The sequence below is a fragment of the Phascolarctos cinereus genome, unplaced genomic scaffold (genome assembly GCF_003287225.1).
Source record: "Phascolarctos cinereus isolate Bilbo 61053 unplaced genomic scaffold, phaCin_HiC Scaffold_5;HRSCAF=322, whole genome shotgun sequence".
Taxonomy (NCBI): domain Eukaryota; kingdom Metazoa; phylum Chordata; class Mammalia; order Diprotodontia; family Phascolarctidae; genus Phascolarctos; species Phascolarctos cinereus.
Genome location: NW_027555958.1, coordinates 94930010 through 94949731, shown reverse-complemented (window position 1 = coordinate 94949731; position 19722 = coordinate 94930010). Strand labels below are relative to the sequence as shown.

At 39.1% G+C, this 19722-nt stretch overlaps 1 protein-coding gene across 9 annotated transcripts in view; it reads left to right on the top strand.

The window, feature by feature from the left end:
* Positions 1-19722, top strand: part of ARID1B (AT-rich interaction domain 1B) — a 551542-nt gene that overhangs the window by 529554 nt on the left and 2266 nt on the right. For all 9 annotated transcript variants that reach the window (XM_078155060.1, XM_078155061.1, XM_078155059.1 and 6 more), the window contains 7 exons: positions 3135-3273; positions 3548-3720; positions 8816-8966; positions 11864-11960; positions 13543-14323; positions 16206-16336; positions 18892-19722. The exon at positions 18892-19722 is cut by the window's right edge and continues 2266 nt beyond it. In XM_078155060.1, the coding sequence (XP_078011186.1) occupies positions 3135-3273; positions 3548-3720; positions 8816-8966; positions 11864-11960; positions 13543-14323; positions 16206-16336; positions 18892-19722 (2303 nt within the window). The remainder of the gene's footprint in view (positions 1-3134; positions 3274-3547; positions 3721-8815; positions 8967-11863; positions 11961-13542; positions 14324-16205; positions 16337-18891) is intronic.

Here is a 19722-nt window from a genome sequence, read left to right as displayed (position 1 = left end):
AAAACCCAGCAGGACATAGGGACCAAAGTGGGGATGTCTGCAAAGATCTAAAGGTTTGTTTTATTTGCCAGGAAAGAACTTGTGTCACTGAATGGTCTGCACTTGTATATGGAGAATGGCTTTCCCAGTGTGCATCAGCTTTAGTACAAGAAATCCCGCTGAGGTATAGACGCTTCAGAAAGTATAGGGCCGGTTCCCTTAACAGTCAGCTCTTTCTCTTTGCCCTTTTTTTTTAACTGCAGTTTATGGCAACATTATCGTTTTAACGCCACAAAAGAACTAGGATTGCAGGTGTACTTCAGATAATCCATCCGTTTTAGTTGTCTAAATGGAGCTGAAGCCCTCAGGAACAGGAAGTAGACATAAAGGTTCCTGGTCTTAACCATTAAGTCGATACACATGAGGAAAAAGCGCCTTACATAATGCACAAGCAGGCTAAATGGATTGAGCCGGGAATTGTGCTGCTTTCAAGACACTGCTTGACAGAACAAAGAGGGATGTCGGCCCTAGATGATGGTGGTCTCATTAACAAATCCATTGACTTCTTTCATTTATAGGATTTTTTTTCTCCCCAGACAAGAAACATGTATTAGGTAATAGTGTTTGATAAACAGATGCTCGTGGCCATTTTTATGTCATGAAATTTTAACCCAGGATGAGAGACCTGGGTCCTCATCTAATCCAACCTTCTAATGCTAGGGAGGAAGAAACCAGGAACCCCTGAGAGGTAGAAAGTACTTTCCAAAATGGACCACACAGCAAGCTAATGGTTGAGCCAAGGACTAGAACCCGTGCCTCGAAGTTTTCTTTCTTTGCACAGGCCATTGGTCACTCGACTAATGAACTAATTGCCATTCTGGGAATTGAGTTGTGTTCTGAACACATTTACTTGGTCAGAATCTCACACGTTAGAAAGACTTAAAGAAGTTAATTTTCAGCTAAAGTAAAAAATGTGTACTGTCTAGCCACCTTTTGGACTTGTCTCAACCCGAGTTCTGTGATGGTTTTTTCCCCAATGCTAGAGCCATTGTATAGCTCATTCCACCCTCGTTCATTTCGAATGAGAGCCATGAATTTTTCTGACGCACTCATGCATAGTTATCACATGTACAATGTTTGTTGCAAATGAAACTAAAATAACATTAAATTAAAATAAATTAAAAATTAAAAAGCATTGTTCTAGGTAAAGAATTAATGGTCACTTGTGAACATATGCAAACCAGCCAACTAGTGTATTCTAACCTTCTGTGTTTAAGTTGAGGTGTGTTAACACTGATCTCAACCTGAATTCTGCTAGCCACTGGAAGTCAGTGAAGACCCACTCTTTTCAGACATCAGAAGCCAAAGGCATCAATGTAGCCACTCCTGTATGTCTGGGTGTTTTTTTTCATACCGTGAGACTCAGCTTACTGCTTTCAAATAAGTAGAATTAGTTGACAAGGATAACGAAACCTAAGAAGGGCTTTAGGGGGCATATGGTGGTGTCTTTATGATGCCAGTGGGGATCTCATTATAATAAACGTATAAAAGTTTTTGCTAAAGTTGTAATGAACAGAGCCAAGGACTAGCTCCTAAGGTTGTCTTGGTAGCAGTGAAGCCAGGCTTGGGGAGAAGGAGCCAGGGATGGGGTAAAGAAGCCAGTCATTCAATTAGTAAGTCTGTAACCAAAAACCCATCCATCTTTGCTGGCAGGTGGCTGACTGAATTTCTATTATTAGCTGACAGGTGATGTCACAAAACCTGTCATAGATCCAACTAGGGAATCCTCAGTGGAAGATAAATGAGAAAAGGGTCTGGGTTATAAACAAAGCTGGCCTCTGGTTGACCTCCATTCACTGTAGACCTGTGACATCCCAGGCTCTCCTTCCCTTTCCCCATCCCCCTTTCCCCAACCCCAGTCAGAACTAGGGCACTGGGTTCATGCTGTGTAAATTATCTTCCCAGCGTGAAGTCTGGCTGTTCAGTCTGAAGTATGTGAATGTACTTAACCTTCAATAACCTTTCCATTGTTTACTTTAGAGTATACATTTGTAGCTTCTGGCAAAAGGTAGGGATATCCTAGAGAGCCTGCCAGCCTTCTCTATTAATGGAGTTTCAAGAGGTTGCATTCATTTTTTTTTCTTTCCTGAAAGGGGAAAAGAGACTGTGGAGGGAGAGAAAAAAACACTGGCAAAGGGGAAGAATTTTTCCCTTTTTTTATTAGCTGTAAATTTGAACAGTTGTAAATAAGGGTCATTCTGAAATCACACAGCTTTGTAAGCCATCTTTCCAAGAAGTTGTGGATGCTGTTTGCTCCTAATGATTTAAATTGCAGATTTCTTCTCTGCCACATCTTAGAAGGGTGAAGGTATTTCTGCTCTTGTTCCTTCACATTTATGAAGGGTTCCCCATCTTTCATTACCAGTGGATTTTTCCCCCCATTTTCATATTTCTGTGTTTGTTCCCAATGTTGATTTATACCTCTGCGGTTGTTATCCCTGAATAATAAATACAATAGAAAATTAGTCACTAAACTCTTCTCTATTCATTGGCTGAAATCTTCCCACCTCATCTTTTTTTCCTCCAGCGGGCACATAGTTACTGGGAAGGAAGTGAATAAACACACACACACCCGCTCAGGTCCATAACTAGTTTTTGACCCAAGTCCAATAGAGAAATGTGTAATTCTCCTGAAGATTTCTGAGTAAAAATAACAATTTCCATTTTAGCTCCTAATTCTCGTTGACTGACAATGTGGTCTTACTCTGAGTTCCTTAAAGTCATTTTCCCCAAAAGTAAAATATGAATCTCCATGTTAAATGAAACCACATTGATGTATGATGTTTAGCTTAGTGGCCTGTCATGTTTCCACTTGTTTCAGTTTGTAGGAAATAGGAAAAAGTTCCAAGTCAGAGCCCTCATTCCAGTTATCATTTCATTGTTTGGAGATTAAAATAACATCTTTTACCTCTTCATATAACATTCAAAGGGGAAATGGCTGAGCTTTTAATGATGGCAAATCCTAGAGGTTGAAAATGTACTGAAATGTCATTAGGCTTCTTATGAACTCATTTTATTGCTTGTTTTTGTGGGTGTCTGTCACAGTGGATAATTTCTCACCTTTTTTTTCCCTTTCATCTTGGTGCCACCATTAGCTAATTCAGGATCCTTACAAGGTCCACAGACTCCCCAGTCAACTGGTAGTAACTCTATGGCAGAAGTTCCAGGTGATCTGAAGCCACCCACACCAGCCTCTACACCTCATGGACAGATGACACCAATGCCAGGTGGAAGGTATGTTAAGACGCACAAGATACCCTCTGTAATTTCCCTTATTGGACTGTTGTCTGTAATGAAAAGCTGTTCATAGCTCATTACTTACTTTCCTAGAGCATCCTCCATAAAGAAACAAATTAACAGTTCGCATGGTAGTCATTTCTATAGGTTATTATGAAAGATTTTTTTTCTGTACCTAAAAATAAAGGTCATTGTATACTGATTCATGGCAGTGCTTTGTGGTGGTGATTCTGACCATGTCATTGAACTTTCATTTCCTCCCTCTGTCTAGGAACAGTGCAGTCAGCGTGCATGACCCCTTCTCAGATGTGAGTGATTCCTCATTCCCCAAACGGAACTCCATGACACCAAATGCACCATACCAGCAGGGCATGAACATTCCAGACATGATGGGAAGGATGCCCTATGAACCTAACAAGGACCCCTTTGGTGGAATGAGAAAAGGTATATACTTAATGTAACCTGCATTGTGGTGGTCATGTCCTTCCTGTCAAACACTATCACCAGGTTATCTCAAAAAGAAATGCACTGATGTTTTATACACACACACACACACACACACACACACACACACACACACACACACACATAATGTTTTATAGACACATCTATATTGTAGTTAAATTATAAAAATATATTGATGTAATAAATACCAAAATGTTACATGTACATATAAGATGTTTTATACACACACTTAGATAGATGGATAGATAAAACATTTATATAATGTATATTTTTAATCATATAGGGCAGCTAGATAGACCAGTGGATAGAGCACTGAGCTTAGAATGAAGAAGACTCTTCTTCCTGAATTCAGATCCAGCCTCAGACACTTACTAGCTGTGTGACCCTGGACAAGTCATTTAATCCTGTTTGCCTCAGTTTCCTCATCTGTAAAATGAGCTGGGGAAGGAAATGGTAAAACACTCCAGTATCTTTGCCAAGAAAACCCTAAAATAAGGTCATGGAGAATCGGACATGACTGAAATTGACTGAGCAACAGCAACATATATAAAATATTTATATTACGTATGTTTTTATCACACACATATACTGTTTATTCATCAATTTCCACCGTATAGTAACCACTGGAGAAGGCATGGCCATCTAAGTCACTGTACCTTTCTAGCTTCTAAGAAAGATGCTTCCAGAGGAAGCTCAATCATCATTTTCTGTGGCCCTCTTCTACCTGTAGGTATGACCTGCTTTTTAAAAAATCTGAACCTTATTTTTTTTAAAGCAGAAAAATTAGAGAGTAGATATTATTTTTTCAAATGCCCTTTTCCATGCTTCTTTAAATCAGATCTTCCCTAGTGCATTTAAGTATTCCTTTACAGATCATGAATTGCTTCGTATCAAGTCTGAAGAACAGAATGACATAGTACTAAAGTGTTAGGTGTTACTACCTAACCAATCAGAAATGAAGATCAAGCATCTCTGAAATTAAAATGCAAATCGTGGGAATGTTGGATTTGATTTTCCAGAATTACAATCTCATCTTTACAGGGATATATCTTCTACTGACTCGTATAAAGTGAAAATACAGTTGTATTTCTTTTTATAAATTCCAGTAGCTCCCCATTACCTTGAGGATTAAATACAGATTCCTCCGTTTGGCGTGTAAAAACCCTTTCATGTTCTGACTCCAAACTGCCTTTCCAGCCTGATAACATAATTCCAGTTCATGTATTCTGTGGTCCAACCAAATTAACGTTCTAAGGCCTCCTCATAAGCACCACCTTCCATCACCACGCCTTGGCACAAATCTTCCCACATGCCTGAAGTGGGACTCCCTCCTCACCTCTGCTTCTTAGAATCCTTACTTTCTTTCAAAACTAAGCTCAACCACCACTGTCTACATAGGGCCTTTCCAGATTCCGTCAGCCTTTTTCTGCCCCTCAAGCCCCAGATTGCCATGTATTTGTATGTATTTTGAATACAGCATAAGTGTCTTGAAGGCCTCCCCCAAATATTGTGTAAGCACCTTGAGGCCAGGGTCAGTTTTCTTTCTGTCTTCATATTTGGCATATTGTCTGACACCTAGGGAATGTTTAATAAATGCTTGCTAATTGGTGGGTAGTGGAGACTCCTTTTGGGTATAGGTTAGAGTAGAGCTAGATGCTACTGGAGTCCCTTCCAACTCTGAATTCTATAATTCTGTGACTTTAGAAAGAGAAGTAGCTAAGTGAAGGTAGGCAACATTTGGGAGTCTAGGTTTGGAGTTTATTGTAAACTAAACTAATTATCTACCCATACTGGGCCAGACAGGCTATTTTAATATCCTTTTATTTTACAAAGCCTACAGTTTTTATTATTTAGAGAGAAAAATCCTTACTAACAAGGTTGTAAGTCTGGAAAATTTTCAGTCCTACACTGTAACCTATCTAGAGAAACCTATCTAGAATTAAGTATGTAATGTGTTGCCATCATCAACTAAGTGACACAGTGACTTAAATGAACCCCTTTCCTCTAATTTTTTTCTGGTTTGTGTTTTTTTTTTGTCTCCCTATAAATTCACAGCATTTTAATAATTGGGACCAAGTTAAAATAACATTCTCCCTCCCCACAAAAAATGGAAATTTAGGTGCTGTCTCATGACTGCATCCCTGACCCAAATGAAATGGAAACTATCTTCCCCCTGCATCCAATTTTATTACACCAGTGAATTTGCTGAGCTTTGGCGAAAACAGTTATCACCAAAAGTCAAGGAGTCTTTTGTATTGTCTTACTTGCAGAAAATAGGGCAGTAGGTTGTCATCGAAAAAGCTCCTGAAATCAGGAGCCCTGCATTGTTAGTGTTGATTTCCTGACTCTAGCTGTGTATCCTCAGATAAGTTTCTTAACCACTCTACCTCAGTTTTCATCTATCTATGATGATGTTGATAATGCCTACCCTATCATCAATTCTAGTGAGATAATAAATATGTAAATATTTTCATAGGTTCACAGGTCTAGAGGCAGAAGGGATTTCAGAGGCCAACTACTCCAACACCCCCCACCCCCCGGCCATCATTTTAGAGATGAGCAAACCTGAGAAATAAACTGACCTGATAGAGTGTATAGTTTGTTTATATGGAGTTTAATATGGAGGCCTTTTCTCAGTTACATCCTTCTCCACCTCTGTGTATCCTTTAATACTATCCATCACTCTCTTCTCCTTGATACGGTGTCCTCTCTAGGTTTTTGTGACCCTGCTCTCCTTGATTCTCCTCCCTCCGGTCGACCACTCATTCATATCCACCCCCTTCTGCCTGACACTGCCACCACCATGGTCCGTGCCCTCATCACTTCACACCTGGACTAATGCAGTAACTTGCTTAGTGAATCTTCCTGCCTCAAGTGTCTCTCCACTCAGCTGTCAAATTGATCTTCCTAAAGCCAAAGCTCTGACCAGGTCACCCCCAACACTACCCCCACCCCCATCCCACCCCAGACTCTTTCAGTAAACTCCAATGTTAACTCCAGGATCAATTATAAAATCCTCTGTTTGGCTTTTAAAGCCTTTCGTGTCCTGGCATCTTCCTACTGCTCCAGTTTTTAAACACCTTACGTCTGTCCACATACTCTGTGACACGGTGATATTAGGGCCTCCTTGCTGATCCTTGCCCCCGACATGGCTGGAAGGCTCTTCCTCCAAATAGCCACCCCCTGGTTTTCTTCAGATCTCAGTTAAGGGCCCACCATCTGTATGAAGCCCTTCCCATCCTCCTTAATGTTAGTGCCTTCCCTCTGAAACTACCCCTAGTTTATCCTGTATGTATCCTATTTATATGGAGTTGTTTGCATGTCTCCCCACCCCCATTAGACTATGAGCCCCTGGACCTGTATGTATCCTATTTATATGGAGTTGTTTGCATATTGTCTCCCCCACCCCCATTAGACTATGAGCTCCTGGAGAACAGTTTTTGGTGGTTGTTTTTTTGCCTTTCTTTGTATCCCTAGTGCTTAACATAGGTTAACTGACATGTAGTAATTGACTTAATTGACTTAACTTGAAGCAGTATAATGTACCTATATGAAACTAAACAAGTTAACAACATCAGTTTCTAGCTCTCAAATGGGGATAATACTAGCGTTAACCATTTAATAGAATTGTTGTAGGAAAAGCACTTCATAAATCTTAAAACATTATAGAGATATGATATTATAATGAAAGATACCATTATAATATGCTTAATTCTATCTTATACATTATTCAAACTTATTACACTTCCTTTTTTTTTTATACAACTTAGAAAGTTTTCATCAGGCCTTCCCATACTTACGACACAATAACCATCAATAGACTGAAAAGGCTCAATATTAATACTGTGGGTCAATTAAAATTTTTATTAAAATTCTTAATTGCCTGCAGGCTAGTTTCTTCTGGGTCTGGCCTAATTTCCTTCAAGTCCTAGGCCTATGCTAATTTGCATATCTGACCTAATTGGAACTCTACTCTGTTATAAATACAATTGTTTCTTCTTTCATTAATTGGAATTACTCTAATTTTGTAGCTATTTTCTTTACCCTGGTTCCATAAAGGTCAGTACCTGGATAAATCTAGTAGGTCAGAAAGAATTTTTTTAAGGGCTTCTCTTTTTAATAAATTACCCTCATGGCAGAAATTATACTTACCTACATACCTGTCTGTTCTCTGTTTAAAAAATAGATTCTCAGCCTACAGTCTTCTTCTAGTGAAAACACTAGTTTAGAATATACTAAATTTTGAAATGGTATGTGCTACTTCTTAATTCCCTCAGAACTGCGTTTCAGAAGGGTGCATTAACAACAACAAATGTGACACATATTTCATGTGTCAGTAAATTTGTATATGGTGTTTGCAGTACTCCACTCAAGGGTGGAGCTCTGGTTTTGAGAATGGCTAGTAATCTCCATACTGGGTGCTACTTGTGGCTCTTGAAACCAGGCCTCAGAAGTACTTGCATTTGGGGTTCTCCATGTACCCAAGTACTCAGGCCTAAAGATCTGCATCCATAAATGGTACTCCTCATCACATTGTCAGGTTTTAGGGAAGAGGGTAAGGGTATAGAGATGATTGACAAAGTGAGGAGCTGGGTCCTTCCTACAGCTGGCCTATCCCTCCGTCCATCACTTGGACCGACAGGTGGGGGGCAGGAGGGGGGGAGAATATATGGAAGCAACAAGGAACTTTAGAAACTAGCTAACAAAGCCTTAAGATATCTGGGCTCAAGTTCAGAGGGATTCTTATAGATTGGTATCTGGCTACCTGGGTAGCACAAGAGAAGGAGTGATTCTGCTGACAAAATGAACTCTCTGCACTTTAAATACCCAAGTCCCCAAAACTCATTTTGAACCCCAAATTCCCTGTTCTGCTTTCTCAAGATTGTTGCTTTATTTTGGCATTAGATACTGGTATCCATTGTTAGGATGGTTTATCTGGAATTATTGGGGTTCTGGACATTATTTCCTGTAAAATAATGGATAAAGATAGTAGAAGTTTACCATGAAACTTTTGTATCAGTGCTTGGTTGTCTGTCCTTCCTTAAGTGATTGTTCCTTCTTTAAAATGTTTCAGTGTCTGGAAGCGGCGAGCCCTTCATGACACCAGGACAGATGCCTAATAGTGGGATGCAGGACATGTATAACCAGGCCCCAGCAGGAGCAATGTCCAACATGGCGATGGGCCAGCGACAGCAGTTTCCCTACGGAGCCAGTTATGACAGAAGGTGAGTTTTGTTTTGGTTTGTTTTTCCTGAGGTGAAGGCAGAGAACGTTTTCATAGGAGTCCTCTTCTCCACACACATCTCAGTGAGAAGAACAGATCAGTTCCTACAGGGAGAGCTCTGGTAACTGAGCCACTAATGATCACTGTGGTTCTGGTTTCTATGGGGATTAATGAGGTAGGGAGTGGCAACCCATTCAGCCTACTGTTGGTCAACACGTGGGTGTGTTAGACAGCTGCCTTCATAGGTCTGTTTCCTGACGTGTGCCAGGGCAGAGCAGAATCCTCATCCCCGTCTTTAAGATGCAAGTGTACTTATGTAGATGAAAATGCCAAGCCACCCAGGTTATAAAAATATGCTTCACTTGGCCTGAATGTCTTCGAAATCTTCTCTCCAAGTACTCAGTCTTTACTATCTGAAATAAAGAAGCACATTTCTCCAAACTGTCATTCCATTTCAGAACTATCAGATGTTTTTATTGGTTGTAATAACTGTAAAGTTCATCACTATAGCTTGTAAAAATTCGTGTTTACATGAACTGAAGCAAGAACTCTTCAACTTTAATCTTCTCTCTCTCACCCTTGCGTTCTCTCTATCATCCTCCCACGTCCCTAGTCCCTCATCTTCTGAAACCGTTTTGGGACATGCCTGTGCATTGAGAAAACTACAATGGGAATTAACCTGTAGGCTATGTTTGTAGGTGCCCAGCTGTCATTTGCACGCCTTTCGAGGTGGACTTGCATGGCTTTCTGCCTCTTCCTTTTTGAATAGAGTCCGGTTTTAAATAAAAAGTCCATTAAGAGCTAGAGAATACAGGCTTTTCTTCCTTGGTACCTTTGAAAAAAAGAAAGCTGAAATATCTCTCTAGGTTTATTTTTATGTTTACAGAAGAAAAGTAATTCCAAAGAATGTTTCTGAAAGATAAAAAGAGCAGTAAGAGTATTTCTGCATAAAATAAATATGAAAAGAGTTCATAGTTGAACTGTTGAGAAAACTGCATTGGGAATTAAGGAATTCCCAGTGTAATTTAATTCCCAGCCTGAAACAAGATGCTTAGAAAAATTATCTTTGTAAAGGCTCATTATTTAGGTTTAGGTTACGTCTTTTTCTGAAAATCGCCTCTCCTAGTCAATAAATTCTATACCTGCCCAACAGAATTGAATTTAAATGAAGAATTTTTTTCTATATTGGGGAGGGGGAGGTGTTAAGAGAGGAAAAGCACTATTAAGACTTTTCTAGTTAAAACCACACTTGTAGTGTGGCATATCTCAGAAATGCTTAAAGGATTTTTTTTCCCCTTGAAGTGAAAAGTATAAGGTCCTGAGAGTCTCTTGTTAACTTTGTAGCCTGTCAATTTATAGGTCAAATTATAGCCTGCCTGAAAAGGCAGCCTGGGACCACCTGTTCAAAGCAATACAGATACAGTGCCTTCTAGCAGTGACCCTAGCCATGTCTTCTCCTAATCATTATCCTAGCCAGGAAATGAGGATGATAATTTCTGTGCAGCATCTGTATTTGTTTGGTTTGATTTGTTTGGGAGTTTTGAGTGGAACAGGCAGGTTTAGGAGTCACTATTCACCATCCTTAGAAAGTGAAAAGATACTCTTAAAATTCCATACTGTTGCTTTTCTGAAGCAACCATTTTTTTTCCTATTTCCTCTACTTTCAAGTGCTTTTCCTATTTCCTCTGTTTTCAAGAACTTTACCTAGCTTAATTTCAAAATGTCAATCTACAGGCTTCTGCCACTTGGATGGGAGGTGAGAAGGGCAGTTGACTTACCCCATAATAATAGAGTTCCTGTTATTTTCCGTTATACCTTACTCCTAGAAACACCTCTTAACTCCCCAATACCCACCACCCAATATTGAATCAACCTGATAATTTCTGACCCAAACTAGTTGAAAATGTAAGCTCTTTGAGAGCAGAGACTGTTTTAAGTTTTTTGGTTACTATATCCCCAATGCCTAGGACATACTAGGTGTTTAATGAATACTTATAAATTTCAATTGAATCCAGATAAATATGTCTTTGAAATCCTGGACAAGTTAACCATATGTGCTCTAGATAACTCTCTAAGACCACCAGTTTTAGAGAATGGGCCAACCTGCATTGGCAGTGAGCATTTCCTCATCAAGGACTTCCTATCCAGTTCCTATCCCTGTCCCATTCCTTTCTTATTAGCCAATTTCTCCTGTGCCTTTGTCTTGTATTTCTTATTGAACATTAAGATTAATAAACCAGATTGGAGCCAAGTAGCATAAGGCTTCATTCATGATATTTTTAAGGAATGGAATGTTTCATCTTTACATTGTATTAGGAAGGAATGCTACAGTCAGCAAATTCAATAACATTTGAAGTAACTTTTAAATGGGTTATTAAGAAAATAGGAACTTATTTACCTAGTCAGGGAGTAGCAGAAACTTGAAAGGGGTGTGTGTGTGTGTGTGTACACATATACATACATATATATGCGTACATATTTCTTTAGTTTCCTGAATATCTGTTTCTTACTCCTACCTTCATGTAGGGATGTTGCAAGTTAAATTCTTGTGTAACAACTCCTTGGTGTAACAAATCCATTCATGTAGTAGGCGGAGCTTCAGCTCAAAGGCCGGGGAATGTGACCGGCGTCCTGCACGGTGCTTGCTTGTTCAACCAGTATTCCTGTGACACCTATTAACCAGCAACCATGCCAAGAGTTTGGCATCATTACCTGAGATGGGTGTTCCCATCCCTTTTACTAAAAAATAAAGGTTGCTGCTACTACTTTTGTACAGAAATTGAATGATGGGTTTGAAAGAACGCAAGTCTGGCTTTTGGAAAACTGAATTGGTCCTTTCTGCTTTGACCTGAAACCTCTCTAGTAGTTGATGGTCTTTTTTGAATTATTCCACTGTAGGCATGAACCTTATGGGCAGCAGTATCCTGGACAAGGACCTCCCTCAGGACAGCCACCCTATGGAGCACACCAGCCTGGAATATACCCACAGCAACCGGTAAGGCAAAAAGGAGGTGGGAATTCTTCTCCCTCTCCCTTTCAGCTGGTTTTCCTCAGTCACGAAGCTTGACTCATTTAATTAGTATTAATGTTTCACCAGATTAGGTTATAAAGTTGAACAAAATATTTAAACATCTCTCTTTTTTTCTTTTAAAGGATTAGGGGTGTGTTTCATATTCAGCACCATAAGACATAGCAGAGATTCTGAAATCTCAAAAATAAATATTATTTGTAGTATCATGAAGCACATTAAAACATCTTTGACACATTGTATAATATTTTATAACAAGGGTATTTTGAATGCATGTCTTAAGTTTGTGTCTACCACATCTGCTTCAGGATTTAAGGCAGAAACCATATCCTTCCTGTGTGCTGAACAGAATTTTTAGTGTCTAGTTTAAAATAATAAATGCTAATGTCTTTAGAATGTGGTTAACTTATTTTACTTTTTAATTGATTCATTGAATTATCTAACTTATGTTTGAATAGCTATAGTAGCCATATACAAGAATAAAGCTAGGCAATTATTTCCGGTTTATTTTAATTTTATGGTATTTCTGCTTAGCTAGTTGAAAGTAATGGTGAAGGTATGTGCACCTCATGATATGATTTTTCATACTCATAGCATGCTAATATCTTTTTGGAAAATTTTTAGCAAACTAGAGAGGGTTTTTGTTTCGTTTCTTTTTTAACATTTATATTAATGAGTAAATATATATGACAGTGATTTATTTCTGAACTAATTTAACTTAATTAGATTTCCAAAATAAAAGGAGGAGAACATACTGCCTGAGAACAATCATGACTATGCTGGCAATTCACCAACCTAATGAAAAATCTGTCTAGGAGAGTATTAAGCTATCTTACGTATTAGGATAATTCAGAGAATGCTTTAGAGAGAAAAGTGGACCAGAGGCCTTATTCCTGATCCTGCGCTTTCAGAAACTCAAACCAATTCAGGATTTCATTGGGAGTTTATGATATGGACTTGTATGGGACCAGAGATGTTCTGCTTAGATGAAATAGCTATGGCAATAGTTCATATTAGGTAACATTAGCATAGCCTGAAAAGTTACCTAAAGTCATGTGTAAGTGGAAGCCTAGCCTAGGGATGGGCTAGGGAATTTATTTTATCATGGGACCCTTCAAGATTTGCCATCTACTTAATGAGATAGTGTATATATAGCACTTTTCAGATCCCCAAGTACTGTCAGTTATCATTATTGCAACATTCTCCTATAAATAATGTCCTCAGATTTTTGTGGTAAATTGGTTACACTAGAAAATTCCAGTGTAAAAGGATTTTGATTATTTTGCTTTTATTTGTATGATTTATTTCCCTGGAAGTTTTAAATATCTAAAACCTCCAAGTGGTATAAAAATATCTTCCTCAGGCATGCTATTAATATTGAAAAATAATCATAAATCACCATTCCTCAATATTTATAGGACCATTTCTCTCTTTTAAGTGAATTTCCTACTGTTATTTCTTTTTTTTTCTTTTGCGTAATTTAAAAGTTGATGTGTGTGATTATTTCCCTAACGGTACATTTGTATAATTCATTTTAAATTAATTTCAGAACTACAAACGTCACATGGATGGCATGTATGGGCCTCCAGCGAAACGCCATGAGGGAGACATGTATAACGTCCAGTATGGCAGCCAACAGCAAGACATGTACAACCAATATGGCGGTACTTACTCTGGACCAGACAGGAGGCCCATCCAGGGACAATATCCATATCCTTACAACAGAGAACGAATGCAGGGCCCAGGTCAGATACAGCAACATGGTATACCTCCTCAGATGATTGGTGGCCCCATGCAATCATCCTCAAGTGAGGGTCCGCAACAGAATATGTGGCCAACACGAAATGATATGCCTTATCCGTACCAGAACAGGCAAGGTCCAGGAGGCCCTGCACAGGCACCCCCTTATCCAGGAATGAACCGCACTGATGAAATGATGGTACCTGATCAGCGGATAAACCACGAGAGCCAGTGGCCTTCTCATGTCAACCAGCGGCAGCCTTATATGTCATCTTCAGCCTCCATGCAGCCCATCACTCGACCTCAGTCATCCTACCAGACAACACCATCAATGCCAAACCACATCTCCAGGGCTCCCAGCCCAGCATCCTTCCAGCGCTCCTTAGAGAACCGCATGTCTCCAAGTAAATCTCCCTTCTTGCCCTCCATGAAGATGCAGAAGGTTATACCCACAGTTCCAGCATCACAGGTCACAGGGCCACCACCCCAGCCACCCCCAATTCGACGAGAGATCACCTTCCCTCCAGGGTCTGTAGAAGCATCCCAACCTGTCTTGAAACAAAGACGAAAGATTACCTCAAAAGATATTGGTAAATATTACAAATGGCTTCTTCCATATTTAATTCCAGTATACGTTAGAATTTCAAATAAAGCCTTAAAGAGGAAACTTCATATCACTCCTGAGTATCAGGGCATTGTTTTACAGAAGAAATTGCTTGGGGCGGGGAGAAAACAACCTGAACTGAGGAAACACTGAAGGGGAACCTGAAAATAGCAGTTTAATTGGTGAATGGCATGTGCTTCAGTGATTAGAGCGCCAGGCAGCAAGTCAGGAACTGAATTATTGACTCTGCATTTTTACTTAACTACTGGTGACCTTAGGCAAGTTACTTAAAATATATTATGATAACACTTACTTAACAACGGTATCAGATAGCTTATTAAGACTTGAAAATAGCTCCAGACGTTTTAAAGGAAAAACCACTCCATAACTTCATTTATAGCCTAGGAACTGATGTAAGAACAAGAAGAATTTTCATTAATATAATATAAATAATTGATTTTTTAAAAAAATATAAATAATTGATATAATGCATACAGACCCACCACACACACACACACACACACACACACACACACACACCCATACATGAGCTAAGCTCCTTTATGGCTTTAATACTGACCTGTTCAGGCTGCTCCGAATTCTTATTAGAAAGTTTTAGATGACTAAGAGTGCACACTATTTTTTCTGCATTTTAGATGAGGCTCTTTCAAATACAGTAAACACAAAAATGTAGAACTCTGTTTTGTCCTCAGATGGCAAGGAGAAATATTTCTAAATACCTCGGCTCACTTGAAATGATCAGCAACATCAAAAAGCCTTTCTTAGATAGTGATGGAAGATGAAGGAGAACATTGTATATCAAAGATTGGTTTTCCTCATTGTAATGAACGGTGTCGCTTACACCTGGTGAGGCTTTGCTGCCCCGACCCCCGTCGGTTTAATATCTCAGATCCTTTCTTCTTGCTCCTTTACAATGAACTTCACTTTATAACCATCATAAGCAACTTCATATACCTTATTACTGCTGTTGCCTGATCATTCATGACCCCTTTGGGGGTTTTCTTGGCAGAGATACTGGAGTGACTTGCCATTTCCTCCTCCAGCTTATTTTCCAGATGAGGAAACTGAGGCAAACAGGGTGAAATGACTTGCTCAGGGAAGCACAGCTACTAAGTGTCTGAGGCCAGATTGGAACTGAGAAAGAGAAGTCTTCCTAACTCCAGACTCAGCATTCTATCCGCTGTGCCACCTAGCTGCCCCATACCTTATCAAGCCATGTGTAATTAGTCTGGTTAGTTGCAGCCTCTTGTCTCTGTTTGATAGGGCCTGCAAAACCAAGAGTCCCCCAAATGTGCTTGTATTCTTTACCTTACCATTATAAGAAAGTGAATGGAGGGGAGGCGTGTTGGACCCTGCCTTTATATTTGCTGAACCTGTCTTATTTTAAGATATACTCTGCTCACACACTCTCTCTAACTAGTAGTCCTCCAAGGATTTGTAAAAGGAGAAAGCAGCAAAAAAAAAAGCAACTCTTATTTGTTGACTGTGAAGTCATTAATAAACTCATAATTAATGCCCTTTCCACACTCCACCCCCAACAACAAAAAAACGAAATAGAGTAGAATAAATGAAAGACATTATTTACTTACTACCAGGAGAAGTGTATTTAGTTCATGTGCAGCCTACAAAAAACATTGGAAGCACATTTGATCTTTAATTGCTCTCTAGCTCAGCACCCTAGTTTTGAACTTGAAAACTTCCAGGCTTAGCTCTGGCCTTTTAAAATCAATGTTGTTACCATTCTGACTTCAGTAATCTATATCTTCATTTCACATTTCTTACCCCTCGGCTCATTTAGTCTTTAGACCATCACAAATCACTGGTGTTAATTTTCTACCTTTTCTCAGTAACTCCTGAGGCATGGCGTGTGATGATGTCCCTGAAATCAGGCCTTTTGGCTGAAAGTACGTGGGCTTTGGACACTATTAATATCCTCCTCTACGATGATAGCACCGTGGCTACATTCAATCTCTCTCAGGTAAGAGGAATATCCCTCACATCCAAAAAAAAGGGCTAATGGAGAATCCTGCAAGATTTAACTCATGCATAGCCTGGAATTGATGACAGGGTTAATTATTGCTAGCATGGCTGGCGTTTTTAATCACCTTCACTGTCACAAGCCACTGTTTCTGGTTGCAGTAAAATACAGTAATCTAAAAAATACCAACTTGACATAGGATAGAGACAAATTTCAGTCTCTTCAAGTTATAGTTGTTTCTCATAATTCTCATCCTGACCTCTTTATGTTGTGGTTAATATTCATTTACAATCAGCAGATTAGTACACTGTGTCTGTGTTGACATTTCTGTTTTCAACCTAATAGTTTGTTTATTTAACTATTAGTGCTTTCTTCATTAAAGGCTATTAACACATTTTCTTGTGTTTGTTTGCCCTGCCAGAGTGATTAACTGTACTTGTACTTAGCCTTTTTTTCACCAAAGCTAATTGTTGGGGGATTTTTTAAAGAAACAGTTAAAAAGAACTATTATGCTGAAAACAAATGTGTCAACACAGGCATAATCCACTAATTTGTTAATGTTGATGACACTAACCAGTAGATGGGCATTGATCACAATATGACAAAATTCATCATAAAGTCATTGCCAATGTCAGGGATTGAAACAGGAAATAGAATTTTTGTAGACCTAGAACCATCCCACAGGAAAGGACAAATTCCACCCCCCAAAATAAAAAACAGAGAGAGAGAAGGAAGAAAAAAATTTAGTATGGCAGCCATAAAAGTATTATCAGAGTATTATCAGTGACCTGTGCCTTGAAAAAAAGAATCTGGAGTATATTCTACTATTGATTTTTTTTTTAAAGTTCATTTTAGAAACAACTCCCCCCCCAAAAAAAAAAAACCATACAAACAAAACTCAAAATGAATAGGTTTTGCTGCTTGCTGGGGACACCCCATGTGAGATATCATGCCATATAACAGAGTTTGAAGGAAATGGGGGGGATATAAAGTAAACCTAGAATAGGTCATCTTATTTGAAACATCATTTTCTTCAAATATTTGAAGGACTCTTAATGCAAAAAAAGGAGGTCTGTTGTCCCCAGAGTTCAGAAATAGACACAATTAGTCGAAACTTCTGGTAGACTTATGTAAGCTCCTTAAGAGATACTGTCTAAGCAAATTCAAACTCCAGACATGCAGTGAGCTGCCTTGATAGGTGGAGATTTGCCTGTCATTTCATGGTTTCCAGAGATAAGCTAAATGACCACCTGTTAGAAGTATGGTAGAAGTCTAATATGGGTTGGGTTAAGTGACTCCTGAGGGTTCAGCCAACTCTGAGATCCTGTAATTCTTTGACAGCTGGAATGAGCCACTAATTCTATACTCCTGGATAAACCGTTTTATTTCCTTAATTCTCTAGTTGAAGTAATAAAGTATCTCCTTTCCTTTTCCTTAAATCACCCCAGGCACTGACTAATACTGAAATGTAACTTTTTCTCTGCTCATAAAACAATGTAAAATTATATGAAGTCTCTTCAGTAGATAAGTATGGAAAAAAAATAAAGTTACTCTGTCTTTACTAGAATAATTAAATTTCATGCCTATTGTTGGCAAACTGCTGATTATCTCTTTTCATAACTATCAGTAACCCTATTTTCCTCCCAAAATAAAGTTTGGACTTTAAAAAGCACACACACATTCACTTACTGTTTCTAGAATGTCTTAAGCTGCCCATTTAGAAACCTAGGTGGTGTAGTGTTTCTTCTCTGGGATTGTGCTTTCAACCTTACTTTAAAGAGATGAAGCACAGGGAGTGAAGGCACATGTGATTTCTGTAACTTTTTTGCCAGGGAGAACCTTTCATCACTTCGTTATAGGTAGTATTTTTCATTCAAAGTAATGTAGTAGTATTTATCAGATAGTAATTTTTGTTTCTACCAGCTGAAGTTGGATGTAAGAGTAACTTAAATGTGAAAACTAATTCTGCCTGACTTGTGGTTCATTTATCAGGGCCTGAATTGGTTTGTTTTCAGTTTTTCAGTGTTTACTAGAAGCAGTTTTGCCAAGATCATCTACTTTTAAAAAGAAAAATTTAAGACAAAATACTCATCATAAAATTATAATAATAACCATAAAAATAAGGGCAAAAACACTCCTGTAAGTAATGGAAGTGAAGAAACCGCTTTAAGTGGTTTAAGTGAGTCTATGAAATCCAAGCCTTCACATTCCAATAATAAGGGCTTTGTATAAATTTAAAAAGGAAAAAGTGATGTATAACATTCCCTTTGAGAATATGAGAGCATAAAGGAAGCAAAGTTATCGTACGGGTGGTTTGCGAAGCTAAGTGACAATGAAAAGGCAAGATACAGATATACTTAGGTAATAGTGGGAGGACAAGGAAGCTAGTTTTCCTTGACAGTGCACTTGACCACTCCTGGCGAGGCACTCCATAAATTGTAGAGTGTGTGGAGGTATTCTCATAAGTGTGAAATTTATTGCCATTGAGAGTGGCCTTCTTTTCGGTTGCAATTGGACGTTATGACACCATTTCCTGTTTTTCTTTCTTTCCTCAGTTATCTGGATTTCTTGAGCTTTTAGTAGAGTACTTTAGAAAATGCCTGATTGACATTTTTGGAATTCTAATGGAATATGAAGTGGGAGACCCCAGTCAAAAAGCACTTGATCACAACGCAAATAAGAAAGATGACAGTCAGTCTTTGGCAGATGACTCTGGGAAGGAAGAAGAAGAAGCTGAATGTATTGATTATGATGATGATGAAGATGAGGACGGAGAGGAGGAAGATGAAGAAGATGAGAAGACAGGAGTGGAAGATAAGAGTATGGTTTTTGCCTCTCCCGATGCCGGTGTTGATCCAAAAGAGAGGCCAAAACAAGCAAGCAAATTTGACAAACTGCCAATAAAGATAGTAAAGAAGAATAATCTGTTTGTTGTTGACCGATCTGACAAACTAGGCCGGGTTCAGGAATTCAACAGTGGGCTTCTCCACTGGCAGCTTGGGGGAGGCGACACAACTGAGCATATCCAGACTCACTTTGAGAGCAAGATGGAAATTCCTCCCCGCCGGCGGATACCTCCTCCCCTCAGTTCCCTGGGAAAAAAGAAAGATCTGGAAGGAAGAGGTGAGTTTGAGGAGCATCCAGAGAAAAGTATAATAGCAACCATTGATGATGTCTTGTCAGCTCGGCCTGGAGCTTTGCCTGAAGACTCGAACCCTAGTAACCAGACTGAAAGTGGTAAATTTCCCTTTGGTATCCACGAAGCCAAAAGCCACCGGAATATTAAATTGCTTGAGGATGAGCCAAGGAGCCGAGATGAGACTCCACTATGCACCATTGCCCACTGGCAGGACTCTTTGGCCAAGCGCTGTATCTGTGTGTCAAAT